At 38.7% G+C, this 16,236-nt stretch overlaps 1 protein-coding gene across 2 annotated transcripts in view; it reads right to left on the reverse strand.

Moving 5' to 3' along the window:
* The window catches only part of Rbl1 (RB transcriptional corepressor like 1), a 55,302-nt gene that overhangs the window by 36,843 nt on the left and 2,223 nt on the right, over window positions 1-16,236 (reverse strand). Inside the window, exons 2-11 of one of the 2 annotated variants that reach the window (XM_021235651.2) lie at window positions 14,091-14,224; window positions 10,192-10,392; window positions 9,953-10,014; window positions 9,728-9,856; window positions 9,464-9,624; window positions 6,495-6,544; window positions 5,579-5,765; window positions 4,623-4,789; window positions 1,113-1,225; window positions 859-962 (exon numbers count right to left, since the gene is read on the reverse strand). In XM_021235651.2, coding sequence (XP_021091310.1) covers window positions 859-962; window positions 1,113-1,225; window positions 4,623-4,789; window positions 5,579-5,765; window positions 6,495-6,544; window positions 9,464-9,624; window positions 9,728-9,856; window positions 9,953-10,014; window positions 10,192-10,392; window positions 14,091-14,224 — 1,308 coding nt within the window. Of the gene's footprint in view, window positions 1-858; window positions 963-1,112; window positions 1,226-4,622; window positions 4,790-5,578; window positions 5,766-6,494; window positions 6,545-9,463; window positions 9,625-9,727; window positions 9,857-9,952; window positions 10,018-10,191; window positions 10,393-14,090; window positions 14,225-16,236 lie in introns of both variants that reach the window. The other variant, XM_005084597.4, reaches the window with a different exon arrangement.

The following is a 16,236-nucleotide window of genomic DNA, read 5'->3' on the forward strand; positions in this document are numbered from 1 at the left end:
CCAGACTTAAAGCTAAGAACCCAGATGTGAAATTTTCAGGACTGCTTAGAAAAACTGTGGCACTGTTGAAGGGAACTACTGTATTCAGGAAAGAAAGAAAGAAAGTATATTAAGCTAATTTTAAGGCAAAATGGAAAGCATACAAAGAAGTTGTGAGCAAGTTTAGATAACACCTAACTCCAAGTCAGGTGATGTCTTCTGAGAAAGAAATCAGGCAAAAACATTTTAAAATGAAAGCATTAAAAGAATTAACTTTGCTTGGAAGACCAAACAGACCTGGATCAGCACATTTACTATCTGAAAGTTTCCAAGAGGCTAAAGATGAATCTGTTCAAGGAAGACTGAGCATTATACGTTAGGCTTGGAAACGTCTGTCTAGTGCACACAAGAAAGCATATATTCAGCTTACTGAAGATGATAGAACTCATTATGATTCTTGGGAAGAGCAAATAGCTGAAGCTGGACAAAATGATCTCATCAGTCGCAGTGTGAAACTATCAGATGACAGCACTGAGGATTAAGGTTTGAAATGAAGGTGTCTTTGTGATTAGGCATAAGAAACCAATCAGGTCTTAATGCCTCAAGCGGCTGACAAATTACAAAGGATAAAGTTGGTTAACATTTGATATTAAGCCAGACATTGGTGGCACACAACTTTAATCCCAGCACTCGGGAGGCAGAGGCAGGCATAGCTCTGTGAGTTTGAGGCCAGCCTGGTCTACAAGAGCTAGTTCCAGGACAGCCTCCAAAGCCACAGAAGAAACCCTGTCTCAAAAAAAAAAAAAAAACCAAAAAAAAAAAAAAAAAACTACTACTTCCCTGGGAGGACTCTAAGGCTAGGAGGGTAGATTTACTTACTGACATGTCCATTCCATGAAGTCTTCGTGTTTCCTGGACCATTACAGTCTCTAATATTTTATAATACAAAATTTCGGCCAGTTTTAATCTGTTTACAGCAAAGTCTGTGGGAAATAAAGGAAAGCATGTGCATTGTGATGGCAATTAAAGAGACAAACTTTTGCTACTTTAACTGTAGGAGAAGTGAAAGAATTCCACTTTGGGGGACATTCTCCATACTTAATACTGTGCCAATTTTAAATTTCTCTTCTTACCTATGTGAGATCCCGGCTGTTTATCTGTGGATTGAGTATAGTGTTGGCAGAAAGTCTCTCCTATTCCTTTCACTATTTTCGTAATGTTTTCCATAGGATTCCGCATACAAGATCTATAAAATACAAAAGGAGTCCACTAACCAGGAAAAAAAAACAAATTACCAACATTTCTCAAGATTGGGATATAGCTCAGTGATAGACTGCTTGCTTAGCGTACCCAAGACCATGAGCACACAAATAGACAGACAGACAGACAGACAGACAGACAGACACACACACACACACACACACACACACACAGGGAGAGAGAGAAGACGAGAGAGAGAGAAAGAGAGAGAGAAGAGAGAGAGAGTGTCTAGTGATCTCAGCACTGGGATACAAAATCATGATGATCATGAGTTCAACATCCGCCTGTACTACACAGCTAAAGAACAAACAAAACTAAAAAACTAAAAGCTAATAGTTTTTAGTGGTTAGTTCTATTATTAATTATGAGCTTATGAATCTAAATAAAGATTTACATATATAAAGCAAGCAATGTACAATAAAGATATGTAGTCCCAATAAATTCCTATAATAAAATTAATGAAAGTAGTAAAATTTCACATGTAAAAAATTACATATACATTTTTTAAAGTTTGACTACCTTATATATGTTATATAAGTACAAGAATGAGATACATCTTTGTGACTGGCTTATTTTATTTAGTACACTCAAAGTCAAGACACTGTGGTATATGATTGGCTTTCCTTCCTTTTAGAGGCTAAATAATACTTTATTCTATGCCTACATATGCTGTTTTTCTTTGGTTCATTCACCTGTGGGCATTTTGCTTCCACATATTGATGACTGTGAATACAAATATCCCTTATACCCCTCTAACTCCTGTTTTCAGCACATGAGAGGCAGAGACAGGCAGATCTGTGAGTTCCAGGCTAATGAGGGCTGCATAGTGATGCCCTGTTTCAGTAACAACAGCAAAAACTACACAACAACAAAAGATCCTATTTTCAACTTTTAATACATTTTCCAGAAGTGGTATTAACCGAGTCATTCATATGATAATTAATCCTCCTTCCCTCCCTCCTTCTCTGTCTCTGTCTCTCTTGGTTTTTTGAGATGGGGTTTCTCTGTGTAACAGTTCTGGCTGTCCTGGAACTCATTTTGTGAATTTCTCTGTGAATTTGGAGGCTGTCCTGGAACTAGCACCTTGTAGACTGGGCTGGTCTCAAACTCAGAGATCCTCTTACCTCTGCCTCTGCCTCCAGAGTGCTGGGATTAAAGGCGTGAGTTACTACTGCCCAGCTACTTTAAGCATTTTTGATCATGTTCTTTTGCTGGGTATGGTAGCAAACATTTGGTGCCTGCTTGTACACCAAATGCAGGCAGTGCCCACAGAGGCCAAAGAGGGTCTCAGCCTGATGTAGGTACTAGGAATCGAACCCAGGATCTCTGCAAAAGCACAAGTGCAATTAACTGCTGACCCATTTCTCTGGCCCAGAAGCATTTATTATTTTTATTATATTTGTTTATTTATTTTGTGTATATGTGTATCACAGGACACATGTGGAGGGCAGAGGACATCCAGGAATCAGCTCTCTCCTCTCACCATGTGGGTCCCAGGCATCAAACTCAAGTCATCAAGTTTAGCAGCAAAAGATAAAAGATTATGTATGTAGTCCTGAACCATCTCAGTAGCCCTGAATTCACTTTTTAATATTGTATAATATCTTCATTTCTCTTCTATATAGGAATATTTTGTTTTCCCAACATTTCTATTTTTTACCCACTGTATGATCTTGGCACCACTATCAAAGATCATTTGACCATATGTGTATACACACACACACACATTCCTACAAAATTAATCCCAGGACTTTCATTTATGTGTCTTTATATTCTGCTTTTCAAAGTTCACCATGCTAGGCCCTATCATGCCTGCTGACCTTGTCAGTACAATGAAATCAAACTGATGGGACAGGAGCAAATCATTCCACTATTGCTCTAGGTCTCTGAGCTACACATCACATCTCGCATCACAACTCTTCCTGTGAGGCCTACTACAATTGTGCCATCTCCATGATCATCAATGATTGCAGAATAAAACCATGCCTCAGCATCAGTTAAAAACTGACGACTCTGGAGCATAACCTGCCCTCCCCCTTTCTTTATTAGTGTCTATGGACATCTATGCACTTGTGTGTGGACACCAGAGATCAATCTTGGGCATCCTCAGGAACTGACTGACTGTTTTTCAGTTAGGTTCTCAGCTTAGGTTAGGCTGGCTAGCCAGAGAGCCCCAAGGATTCTCTTGCTTCTGCCTCCTTGGTGCTGTGATTTACAAAGGCATGCCACCACACTCAACTTCTTTACATGGGTTCTGGGAATCAAACTCAGGGCCTCAGCACTTTACCAACTAAGTTACCTCCCCAGCCCCTGGAAGTTACCTTTTAAAACTGTTAGTGCTCACATAACCAGGAAGTGCTCTCCTTCTTTATCAGTCATCAAAGAAAAGAGGACTAAAATGCAGAGTCAGTGCAGCCTAAGTTATTTGACAGGATTAATTCTGAGAAGACAGCAACAGGAGCCTGAGCCTGAAGATGTCAACTCTTCCCCTACCTCTGGTTGCTTATTTTTGAGACAAGGTGTCATATAACCTAGCCTGGTTTTGCACTCCTGATCATTATGCCTCAATAGAACGACAGAGGAAAGAGCCCAATGTAGAACACTAAGTAGCACAATTACAGCTTTATCAATCATACTCCTTTCCCAGTACCACTTCTGGGGGATGGCCATCTGAGAATCATCCACTTCTTTTCCTGACCACTAATTTAGAAGTCACTTCTCTCTCCTCATTATTCTCTCATTTCATTAGGAATCAGAAATGAATGGTCCCTGCTCTGGCTTCATCCTACTTTCTTTACCAAGAAACAGACCTCTTAAAAACAATTCCATGAAATTCCATTACATACTCTCCCTAGAAGGTAAGCAGTCTCACCTCGAATAGCCACTCAGGTTGAACCCATCTAAAGCAAACTTAAGAGCCAGTGAGAAGGCTCAGTGGGTAAGGGCACTTGTCTCTAAGCCTAACAGCCTGAATACAATATCCATAATCCAAATGGTGAAGGACAAAACTGACTGCCACAAGTTGTTCTCTGGCTTCTACAAACATGGCACTTTTAACCCTCCCCCCTAATATATAAATGAATGCAAAAACATTAAAAAATAATATCAACTAAAAAGAAAAAACACAAATAACTCGGGTACTTACAAGAGTGAGATGTCAGCACTCAATAACCTTTCAAATACGCTTGACAGCCTATTATTCTGTGAACTAGCATAATTTTCAGTAGGTATTTCTGCCTAGATGTGAACATATTTTATGATAGAATCCATGCAGTAAAACTTGCCACCTGTACTCCCACTCTCAAAATTCCTGACTGTATTAAAAACATAATTGAACGAAGAATTTAATTTCAATAAAACATTTAGGAAAATATTATACTTACTCAAAAATATTCAGAAGTTGTTCACTTGGTGCATTTTTAAATCCAGTCACAATACTCTGTAAACGGCTTACACTCTGAGTAGCTGAAGCAACAGGCGTGGTGACTGCCTCTTTTTCTTGTAAATACCGTCGTCCAGTAAGCGGGGTAGAAGGTGCAAATGACTGTTTCTGTCAGAAAAGGAAAATGTGTGAAATTAATAAGTTATTTCCTCTGACCCTATTTGAAGCAGCATATGTCCCATCTTTATCCATATTTACAGGTACATTACTTATTACTTTTCTTCCTTTTCAGGTCAGCCATCGGATGTCCAGGAATAGTTTGCTAATGACATTTGTACAACAGAATCATACTACATATTTGTAGGCTCGTTTTACCTCATACAACATATCTGAAATATAATGTATATCTATGTTAATTTTATACATGAGAAAATAGGCACAGATAGTAAAAAATTTGTCTGTGCTAATGAAGTTAATGTAAAGGCTTCCACTCTCTACAGGAGTGAATTTTCCACTAGCCTTTGTCCTCTAATAAATTTCACACACTAACATGGAATTAAGCCTTGGCCCTGAACACTCCAGTCTACAGTTATACAGCAAAAGTCAGAAAAAAAAAGCAGTTTGTGTCAAGCACAAGGAAGTAAACTACAATTCTGAAGCAACATAATACAGGCTAAGCTGAAGCAACGAGACTGGTAAGAAAGCGAAAGCCTAAGTTTTATGTCAAAAAATATATAGTGACAAACCCAGATGTGATTGGAAAAATGTATATAAAATATGACTAATAGCAAGAGTAAGTGCTATAGTTTAAAAATTACTTTTTAGAGAGTTTATGGAAAATATGAATTAGTAGAAGAAACTCAATATTTAACTTGAAAGATGCATCTGCTGTTAGTAGACTTACGCAGAGAAAAGACAAGTATCATTCAGAACTGAGGCCAGACTAGTTTATATTACTTTTTCAAAGTGTTGTTGAAGGTTGTATTCCACATTGGCCTCTGATGTCAGTTTCCCAAATGGGGTGTCAGCAGCAAACTTTCGAGGTGTTCCAATTTCCTCCTCTGCATCTGCTCCCAAAAAGATCCTCTCGTCAAAATCGCCCACAGTTAGAACATACTCCTCATACTCCTTGTTCACTGCTTTGCTGCAAAGAGAATTGCATTCAGCTGCCAGAAGAACACGGAGCTGTAGGACAACTTGAGATGAAGACAGATCTAGCCTGCAGCTTGGGAAAAGTGATGACTTTGTATTTTTATTGCCTTTGCTTATCTAATATCAGTGGTTCCTACCTGATTATGAGCATTCATGCTGGTCACAGCAATAACTTAACTTGAAATGCAAGTGAAAAGAGACCATATATATAATCTTAAAACAGTGAAGCTAATTCCAGAAAAGAAAGTAATATCTGATCACTGAGGAAAGAATAGTGGCTTTAAAATAGGGCATAAATTCTCAATTGTTAATGTCAATTAATTGGAAGAACATGAAATCAAACACAAATGCCGTAGGGTGTATTTCTGAATTCCCAAGGAGTACAGTTGTTTCAAATGCCAATGTTTCTTAAATGTATTCGGCCAACAGGGCTTAATGACAATTATACTCAATGCCATTAAAACAAGACCTGAATTTGAAGGAGTTACCTGTTTCACTTAACAAATTTCAATAAATCATTATTGTCAGTCTGTGACATGCCCGACACTATTTGTATTACATATTTACCTATTGTTTATAAGATCTCAAGTAGCCTAGGTTGGCCCCAAACTCACTATTGTAGCTAAAGCTGGCCTTGAATTTCTAATCCTCTTGCCACCAAGTCCCAAGTACTGAGATTACATACAAGTGTGCGCCACCACAGTCACCTTTAAATACTTACCTATTATCAGTAAAACTGGAAAGGTCCAAGAGACATTCACCTTTTAAGATCTGACAACAAAAAAATAATTTAGGGAATATTAACAAACATAAAAGTGAGCTTTCTGGGGCTGGAGAGATGGCTCAGCAGTTAAGAACACTGACTGCTCTTACAGAGGTTCTGAGTTCAATTCCCAGCAACCACATGGTGGTTCACAACCATCCATAATGAGATCTGGTGCCCTCTTCTGGCATCAGGCAGACATACAGACAGAACACTGTACATGATAAATAAATAAATCTTTTATTTTAAAAAAGGTGATATTTCTGTAACATTTCACATATGTATAACACATGTAAAAAGAATTATTAAAAATTTCAGAGCAGGGGCTCTTAGACATGGTTCAGCAGTTAGCAGCACTGAATGTTCTTGCAGAGGACCTGGATTCTGTTCCCAACCCCCACACAGTGGTTCACACTGTCTATAATTCCAGTTCTAGGGGGTCTGACGTCTTCTCTGACCTCTGAGGAATCCTGAACACATGTGGTACACAGACACACTCAGGCACACATGCACACAGAAAATTAAATAAGCAATATTTTTAAAAAGGACATTTATACTAGTAAAATCTCTATCATAGAACATTAAGACAAATTTTAAGTCACATTTTTTGTCCTCTAGCACCATCCTCCCAAATAAGTAAAATCAAAGGTTTTTATTTTTAATGGTGCTAGAAATTAAATTCAGGACCTCATACATGCTAACTGAACACTACACCACTGTGATACACAGCCTCAACAGCAAATTTTCAAAATACTGCAAGGTCAGTCTACAGTAGCTCTTTTCAAAATTTAAAAATATTTTCATTAATTGTTTAAGAATTGCATACAAGGTATTTTGACCATATTTACCCCCTACTAATTCCTACCAAATCCACCCCACCTCCCTCTACTTTTTAAAATAACCCACTGACTCCAACTTGTGCTGCCCATAAACTTGGGAGTAGAGTCACCCTCTGGAGTGGGGCTTACCCTTCATGAGTCATACCATTAAAGAACACAGACTCTCTCTACCCTGAAGCTATCAACTAACCACATTAGTTGGTTAGGAATGGGCTTTTCACATTCCATACTAAAATGTTGGCTGGACTGATGTTGTACAGGTAAACACAGCTGCTGTGAACTCACTGAGAGATTGAGTAGAGTGGTTCTGTCATATCCCAAAGATGCTGCTTTGCTCTGGTCTTCCCTGACCTCTGATATTAGAATTCCCCCACCACTTTCAAATGATCCTGGAGCTTTGGAAGGGGATGTAACAGAAATGTTCCTTTTGTAGCTAAGCATTCCACTGACATTTACTCTCTGCACTGAGAAAGCACTAAAAAAAAAAAACAATTTCACCAGGGATTCTGGTGAAAGAGATCCATTAACAAACACTAATCTATGAAAAGGAAAACTAAAGTTACTATTACATGCTTCAGGCAATCAAAAAGTCTCAAAGGAGAGCCAGGTGTAGTGTATCACGTTTGCAATCCCAGAACTTGAGAGGTAGAGGCAAGAGGATAAACAGTTTGAGGTTAGCCTTGGTTCCACAATAAGTTTGAGGCTAGTCTAAATTATATGAGACCCTGTCTCAAAACAAACAAGTGAAAAAGACTAAAAGGAAATTTAGGGGGCTAGGGCAGCACTAGCTGTTCTTGCAGAGGACCTGGATTCCATCCTCAGCCCCCACATGCTGGTTCACACCATCTATAATCCCAGTTCTAGAGGATCTGACATCTCTTCTGACCTACAAGAAACCACGATGTACACACACTCCGGGACATGCAAGACTAAATACAAAGTATGGAAGGAGGAAGAAACCAGTTAGGAAAGGCACCTGCCACACAAGCCTGGAAACCTTAATTTGATGCCTAGAACAGACTTAAAGGTGGAAGCAAAGAATCAACTCCATGAAGTTTTCCTCTGACCTCCATATATGCTGCGGCATGTGTACTCACATATACACAAAAGGCATTCATGCACACAGACAATAATAATAGCAACACTTAAAAATACTTTTAAAGCCAGACCATGGCTTGGGAGGCTGAAGCAGGTGGATCTCTGTGACTTCAAGGCCCAGCCTGGTCTATACAGTGATTTCCAGGACAGCCAGAGCTAGTGAGACCTAGTGTCAAAAAAAAAAAAAAAGAAAAAAAAAGAAAAGAAAAAAGAAACAAAGCAATAGTTGTTGTACTATTATAATGTTTTTAGTAAACAGCACTCATCAGAACTACTTATCGCAGAAAATCAGTAAGCTCACTCTGATCTCATGCTTTTCATAACCCTTTATTAGAAGAATGCAGGGTCTGTCAGAACCCCTAAAATTGCTGGCAGTGCATTTCCCTGACCCAACATATAGCTGAGCACTTTCTTCAACCACTCAGTTTCTCTTGTGACTGGAGGGCAATGTTACATCATAGCAGACACTGAAACTTGGGACTTGAAGGTACTGGATCCCCTGGAACTGGAGTTACAGGAGGTTATGGGCTACTGTGGGGGTGCTGGGAATTGAACCTGATCTTCTGCAAGAGTAGTAAGTACTCCTAACTCCTGAACAATCCTTCTAGCCATGGACATCTGACCATGGGTCCTACAATGTTGAGAAGATTCTTTCCTTTCAGGTTGCCGCTGACCCGTTGTCAAGTTTAAAATCCCAAAACTTGCCACTGCTGATGAAATAAGTCAATCAAACCAAATTAATAAATACAGGTTTAATCTGAGTAAAGCATCCCTGGGTGGCCCCAGGAGAGAGCAGAAAACCACGAGATGAACCCAGAGATGGAGGCTTTTAACGCCCTAAGTGGGCGTGGAGTCGCCAGTGGTGGGCTTTTTAGGGGCAGAATCTTATTCCAGGGGAGGGGCCCTCCTTGGTACACTGAGGGTGGGGTTTGGAGCAGACCAGGGCAGAGTCCCAAACAACCCCTAAAAATCTTATTTAATTGTTAGTACCTTCTTATCAAAGAGTTTTGAAATATATGGCTTGAAGTAATGCTCCTTTATTCCTTTTGCTTCTACTAGAAGTCCATCATGCAGATCACAAAGTACAGCAATGATACAAGGAGGCTCTTGTGCAGCTTTGAAATCAGGAGCATGGAAATCAGATGGTAAACCTAGTATGACAGACCATGAAGGGGACAGGAAGGATGAAAAGAAGTCAGTTTTTTAAACTTTTTCTAAAAATTAATAATTACTTTTCAAAAATAAATATTTTACCTTTAAATGATGGATTTAGCAAGTCTCGTCTATTTGGGCACATAATAGCATTGGCAAAAATCAGGTCCAAGCAGCAAAGAAGTAAATGATAGGAGTTTACTAAATCATCACCAATCATACGAAAATTACCTTTATGAGGAAAAAAAAGTTAAAATCCAGGAACCTCTCATGTTAAACATCACCAAATCCCAGAGTAAAAATGTAAAGCACTGAGAATGTACTTACCCTTCGTGTAAACAAAGAGTGTCCAGCAGAAATTAAAGAGATCCTTTACACTGCAAGGAATTCTTCTAAAACAAAAAAAAAATGTATATTTTTGATCTGACTAACCTTCTAAGCACTGAAAAAGCAAATATAAATAAAAAGGTCAAACTCCGTATAAAACTCCACTCAAGGGGGCCAAATGGCTCATTAAGCTCATCTAAAAATTACGTATCACAAATATATGAAATTGAAGGTCTCACCTCTGCTTCCTGCTTCGTGGCAACTTTGGTAGTTCTTCATATGGATTTTGAAATATATCTAAAAAAATGGGCTCAAACTTTTTAAAAATTACGGTAGATACTTCAAAATTTCTCTCTAGCCTTTCAATACGTTCACGAAATTCTTGTGGTAGGTTTGACATGTCCATCCACTTCTTCATTTTACTAAAAAACTGTATTAAGCTTCAAAGAAAAGGAAGAAAAGGCAACTTTAAAATGAGCTCATATAATGAACTGAAAATGACACATTCTCTGCATGACTGAAAAATCTTTGTTTTAAAAACCTAAGTTGATGAAAACGCAAACAACAGAAACCCTCGCTCCCAGTTTCAACCCTCACTTCCAGTGCTATGAATTACACTGGTTCCCAGGATCATCACGGAGACTGACAACACAGAAGTTACAGCAATCTTCTATGATGCAGACAGACAATGAAAGCACCTATTTCTTCCCTCCTCTACACCTAGGCAATGATCTTCGTATAGTTTTGAAGTAAGTGTTGCTCAATAATTTATAGGTTCAAAAAATTAGTTTGAAGAAAAAAATAAGTCTCCTGAGTGGAAAGTTATTTGCAAAGCAGCAAACGATTATAGGTTGGGAGTAAAATTCAACTGTCTGAGTTCTTTTGTTTGTTTTTGGAGACAGGGTTTCTCTGTGTAGCCCTGCTGTCCTGGAACTCACTCTATAAACCAAGCCTCTGCCTCCCAAGTGCTCAGATTAAAAGTGTGCTAAGTGTTTAAGTTCTAATGTGTGATATCATCACCAAAAATAAAATGAATATGTAGATACTTAGAAACTCATAGTAGATTGTTATTCCACTTCCTCAGCTTATTCAATAATGGGGATATTCTCTGTTAGGGTGGTCTTAGATTCAAAACTCATAGTGTCAAAAGCTCACTTTATTAAATATCTGGCACTATATAGAGGAATACTTGGTAATTTTTAAAAATTTATTTATTATATATACAGTGTTCTGTCTGCATGTATGCCTGCATGCCAGAAGAGGGCACCAGATCTCATTACAGATGGTTGTGAGCCACCATGTATTGCTGGAAATTGAACTCAGGACTCCTGGAAGAATAGGCAGTGCTCTTCTTAATCCTCGAGCCATCTCTCCAGACTGGTAATTTTTTTAAATAAAGTTATAAGTTTAATTGTTCACAGGTAAATTTGACTCATTTGAAAATTTTAATATGGGTATGTACTGATCTAATTTTTTTTTTTTTTTTTTTTTGGTTTTTCGAGACAGGGTTTCTCTGTTTTGTTTCGGAGGCTGTCCTGGAACTCGCTCTGTAGACCAGGCTGGCCTTGAACTCATGGAAATCCGCCTGCCTCTGCCTCCCGAGTGCTGGGACTAAAGGCGTGCGCCACCAACGCCCGGCTCTGATCTAATTTTTGAAGTTATAAAAAAAAAGCTGTTGTTTAAAGACAGGTCTTTTGTGGCCCAGGCTGGCTCTGAAATTGGCTATATAGCCAAGGATGTTGAATACCTAATTTTCCTGTCTCCATCACCACACTAGCTTTTATATGGTGCCTGGGATGAAAACTAGGGCCTCAGGCACACTAGGTAAGCACATTACCTCTTTTATTTTACTTTTTTTTTTTTTTTTGGTTTTATGAGACAGGGTTTCTCTGTATTGTTTTGGAGGCTGTCGGTCTAGCCTGGCCTCGAACTCACAGAGATCCGCCTGCCTCTGCCTCCCGAGTGCTGGGATTAAAGGCGTGCGCCACCACTGCCCTGCGGTAAGCACAGTACCAACAGAGCTATATTCCCCAATCTGACAGACAGCATTTTAAATACGATCTACAATTACGCTCAGTCCTTTTTTAAAATAGATTGCTCCTCATTTGAGCATTGTCTCATGTTTCTTTATGATTAAATATACACAAGTTGCAGATTTTGAAATTGGAGAACTGCATACAGTGATTTTAAGTCTTTAGGACAACTACATACAGTGGCATATTATATCCACCATTATCTCATTAGTGTTATTGACTCTGATCATCTTGTCAATGTGTTGTCCTATTGTATCATATAGTTGATATTTATTTTTTAACTTGTCACTACTATCACTCTGTAGATCTTAGTTCTGCCTTTTACTTGCTCTTTTGTCAATCATATGGGACTATTTACCTGGACAGGAAACAAAGAAATTCAATAATCAGATAGGTGCTAATGTCCATTTCTGGGATGCTGAGGGGTTTTGACTGATAAAACTATTTGAGATCATTTCTACTTCCTATCCCTGAATATTCAGAATAGAAGAAAGGCAATTATTAAAGCCCCATTCTGGGGACTGGAGAGATGGCTCAGTGGTTGAAAGCACTGGCTGCTCTTCCAGAGGACCTGGTCTCAATTCCCAACACCCATGTGGCAGCTTACAACTGTCTGCACCTTCAGTTCCAGAGGATACAACACATTCACACAGACACACCTGCAGGTCAAACACCAATGTATATAAAATATAAATAAATAAATAAATAAATGCAAGCCTCATTCTGGAGGGAATAGTTGTACAAATAGTTTCAATGGGGTTGTGGTGGCACATGTCTTTAATCCCAGCACTTGGGAGGCAGGGGCAGACAGACTGCTGAGTTTGAGACAAAGAATTCCAGGACAGCCAGGGCTACTCAGAGAAATCCTATCTCAAAAAAAAAAAAAATCAAAAATAGTCATAACAATTTTAGCTCTATGGAAAAATAAAGTCAAGATGATTAATCTTCATAAATCTCCATTTATGTCATTGATAATAATGAAAATTAATGTTATAGTAACTTTAAATTGAGCAAACCAGTCGGGTGTTGGTAGCACACGCCTTTAATCCCAGCACTTGGGAGGCAGAGGCAGGCAGATCTCTGTGAGTTCGAAGCCAGCCTGGTCTCCAGAGCGAGTTCCAGGACAGGATCCAAAGCAATACAGAGAAACCCTGTCTCGAAAAACCAAAAAAAAAAAAAAAATTGAGCAAAACCTATCCATTGTCATAGAAACAATCTGATCTTTTTCTCATCATTGGCCACATATTTTTTATATCTTTATAATAACTGGCTGTTATTAACCTGGTGGCTCATGTCTATAATCCCAATAATTCATAAGAGACAATAGCTATAGAAATATTCCTTATTATAGGAGAATAAATCAGCATAAGAGAATGTAGTACTAATGCAAAATTGGGAACTGTTCTCAAAGAAAAACAATACTACTAGGAATATTATTAAATCAACTAATAAAACTAGAATATAGATGGCAGATTTGAAAAAAATGTTAAGTGTTAAGTTCTCTGAAGTTTATAAAAGTATCAATTAATTAAGAAATACCACTAAAACTTAAAATGAGAGAAACTGAATCCTAAAATGAAATTCATGACTCTATGTGCATGTGAAGTATGTTTATGTGAGTGCATGCATGCACGTACACTTGTTCATGTAGCTACATGTGGAAGCCAGAAAATGACACTGTAATATCTCTCTCAATCACTTTTCCACTTGAATTTATTTTTAAATTTATCTTTCTGTGTTCGTATGTGTGTGTGCATGTGAGTGTGCATACATGACATGTCTAAGCAGGTGCCTGAGAAGGCAAGAAGGAGGTGTCAAAACCCTTTGAAGTATAGTTCCAGGGAGTTAGGAGCGCCGATTTGGATGTTGGGAACCAAATTCAGGTTCTCTGGGAAAACAGGAAACCCTCTTAAACACTGGGTCATCTCTCCAGAACCTCCACCTTAATTTTTGAGGTGGAGCTACCACTTTGATTGGACTGGCCTGCCTTGTTCCCCAGCCCTGAAGCTCCAGAGCACAAGAACCCAATACTCATGCTTGTATAACAGATACTCTACCCACTGAGCCACGTCTCTAGCCCAAATTTAGCACTTGTAATGTGTTACCTTAACTTAGCTGAGCGTAGTATTCTGGTCAGTGAAACACAGTTTCCTTCCATGACACCCTTTCCCACTGTAGGAATGATGCTCTTGCGACAAGCAACGTATAAAGAACATGCCAGCCAGTGTATGACTTCTCCCTGCAAGCAGACACAAGAAAAATACAGAGATACCTTAAAAAGATTATATGGAAAAGGCCTTATAATTTCATCTGTCTAAGCCCTGAAGAAATAAGGCTAATACAGTCCCAAATCAGTACAGATTTCCACATTATCCTCTTCCCTGTTCTTAGAACCAGAACATGGAAAATTTCCTAAATTTCTAAATCTACAAAAAGATCTCTTACTTGATTCCAAGTTTATCCTTACTGAAAGAATTGTACTAAAATCTCTTTGTATCTCTCTTTCTCTCTCTCTCCCTGAGAGAGTTTGGTGTGTCCTTGGCTGTTTTGGAACTCGCTCTATAGACCAGGCTGGCCTTGAACTCACAGAGGTTCGCCTGCTTCTACTTCTGCCTGCCTCTACTTCCTAAGTGCTGGGATTAAAAGCAATTTGGCAAAGAAAAGAAAAATACAGAGTAGAAAGTTTTCAAGGGAGTCACATGTAAAAATATCAATATATTGATATATAATATCAATACCCACAATATGAAGGAAAATGTCATTTTGTGAGGTAAAGATCTGGGTCATTATTTATCCCATAGTAAGTTATCTTTAAAATATTAAGCATAGTTTTCCACCACCATAGATATCTCAGTTTACAAGCTATAAAAAAAGCAATGATTGGTAATTCAACACTTAATTTTCTGCTCTTGACTTCAAATGTTTTCAAGCTGGAAATACCTCATTACTGGGTGGAATACAGTTGAAGTCTGAGGATTAAGAATTACAGATACAGGCTGGGCAGCGGCAGCAGAAGCCTTTAATCCTAGCACTTGGGAGGCAGAGGCATTTGGATCTCTGAGTTGGAGGCCAGCCTGGTCTACAGAGCAAGTTCCAGGACAGTCAGGACTACACAGAGAAAAAAAATTACAGATGCAAACACTAACATGTCTGTATAAACAAGACCTGAACAAGCATGACACCAACAGGCATGCTAACATGGAAGGAAGAACCTGGACAAAGAACTACAGGCAACAGAGGCACACTGACAGAGGGAAAAACAGCTCACCAATTGGTTCAGCCTAGAAAACATGACCATGCAGACTGAGCAGATTATACTTATATTTAGAAATACACATATAGACAAACACACACGGAACAATTAAAGAAAAAAACTATGAATTTGAGAGAGAGCATAAAGGGGAGGAACATAAAGGGGAGGGGCTGGAGGGACAGGGAGAATGATATAATTATATTATAGTCTAAAAAAAATGGTACTACTAGAAAGAATTACAGATAGAGGACCAGAGAGATGGCACTTACTGTGTAGGCCTGGAGATCTCCATTTGATTCCTGGAACCCATGAAAATGTGGAAGGAGAAAACTGACCCAACACAAGTTGTCCTCCAACCTCTACACAGGAGCCATGGCACATACCACCCCCATTATAAATTAAAATCTTAAATTTGTCTGTGAAAGGGTTGGACAGGTATCTCAGTGGTAGAATAGTTAAAACAACAAAACAAAATAAAAGATGGTTCTTAATCTCCAAATCTAAAGTTAATAAATAGTAATAGAAATTATTTTCCATAATTGATAAGAATATAGGTTATAAGAACTGAAGAGAAAGTGTGGAAAAATACAGTGTAGTAACTGACTTTGACTGGAAGTCAACAAAAACTTCACAAAGGAAGTTTTAAAAGTGCTCAGTAGCAAACTACTGAAAAACGTGAGTCAGGGGAGTAAAGGGAGCATGCCAGCGGGGGCTTGTGTGGTGCATTAGGCCAGGTAGAGACTGCACAAAGGGCTCTTAGGGGCAGCAAAGACAGGGGGATACCTGTTCTCCAAGCAGCTTTCACCAACAGCTAAAAGGAAAAGAAAAAAACCCCACACCAGACAGAATACTTCCAAACTCAATTCATTATAGAGAGCCACTATATGGTTGCTGGGAATTCAACTCAGTACCTCTGGAGTAAAAGACAGTGCTCTTGATCCCTGAGTCATCTCTCCAACCCACAACCATGCTTTCTAAAGCAAACATTTAAGGTGCCA

This window comes from Mesocricetus auratus, unplaced genomic scaffold (assembly GCF_017639785.1).
Source record: "Mesocricetus auratus isolate SY011 unplaced genomic scaffold, BCM_Maur_2.0 Super-Scaffold_100028, whole genome shotgun sequence".
NCBI classification, from domain to species: Eukaryota; Metazoa; Chordata; class Mammalia; order Rodentia; family Cricetidae; genus Mesocricetus; species Mesocricetus auratus.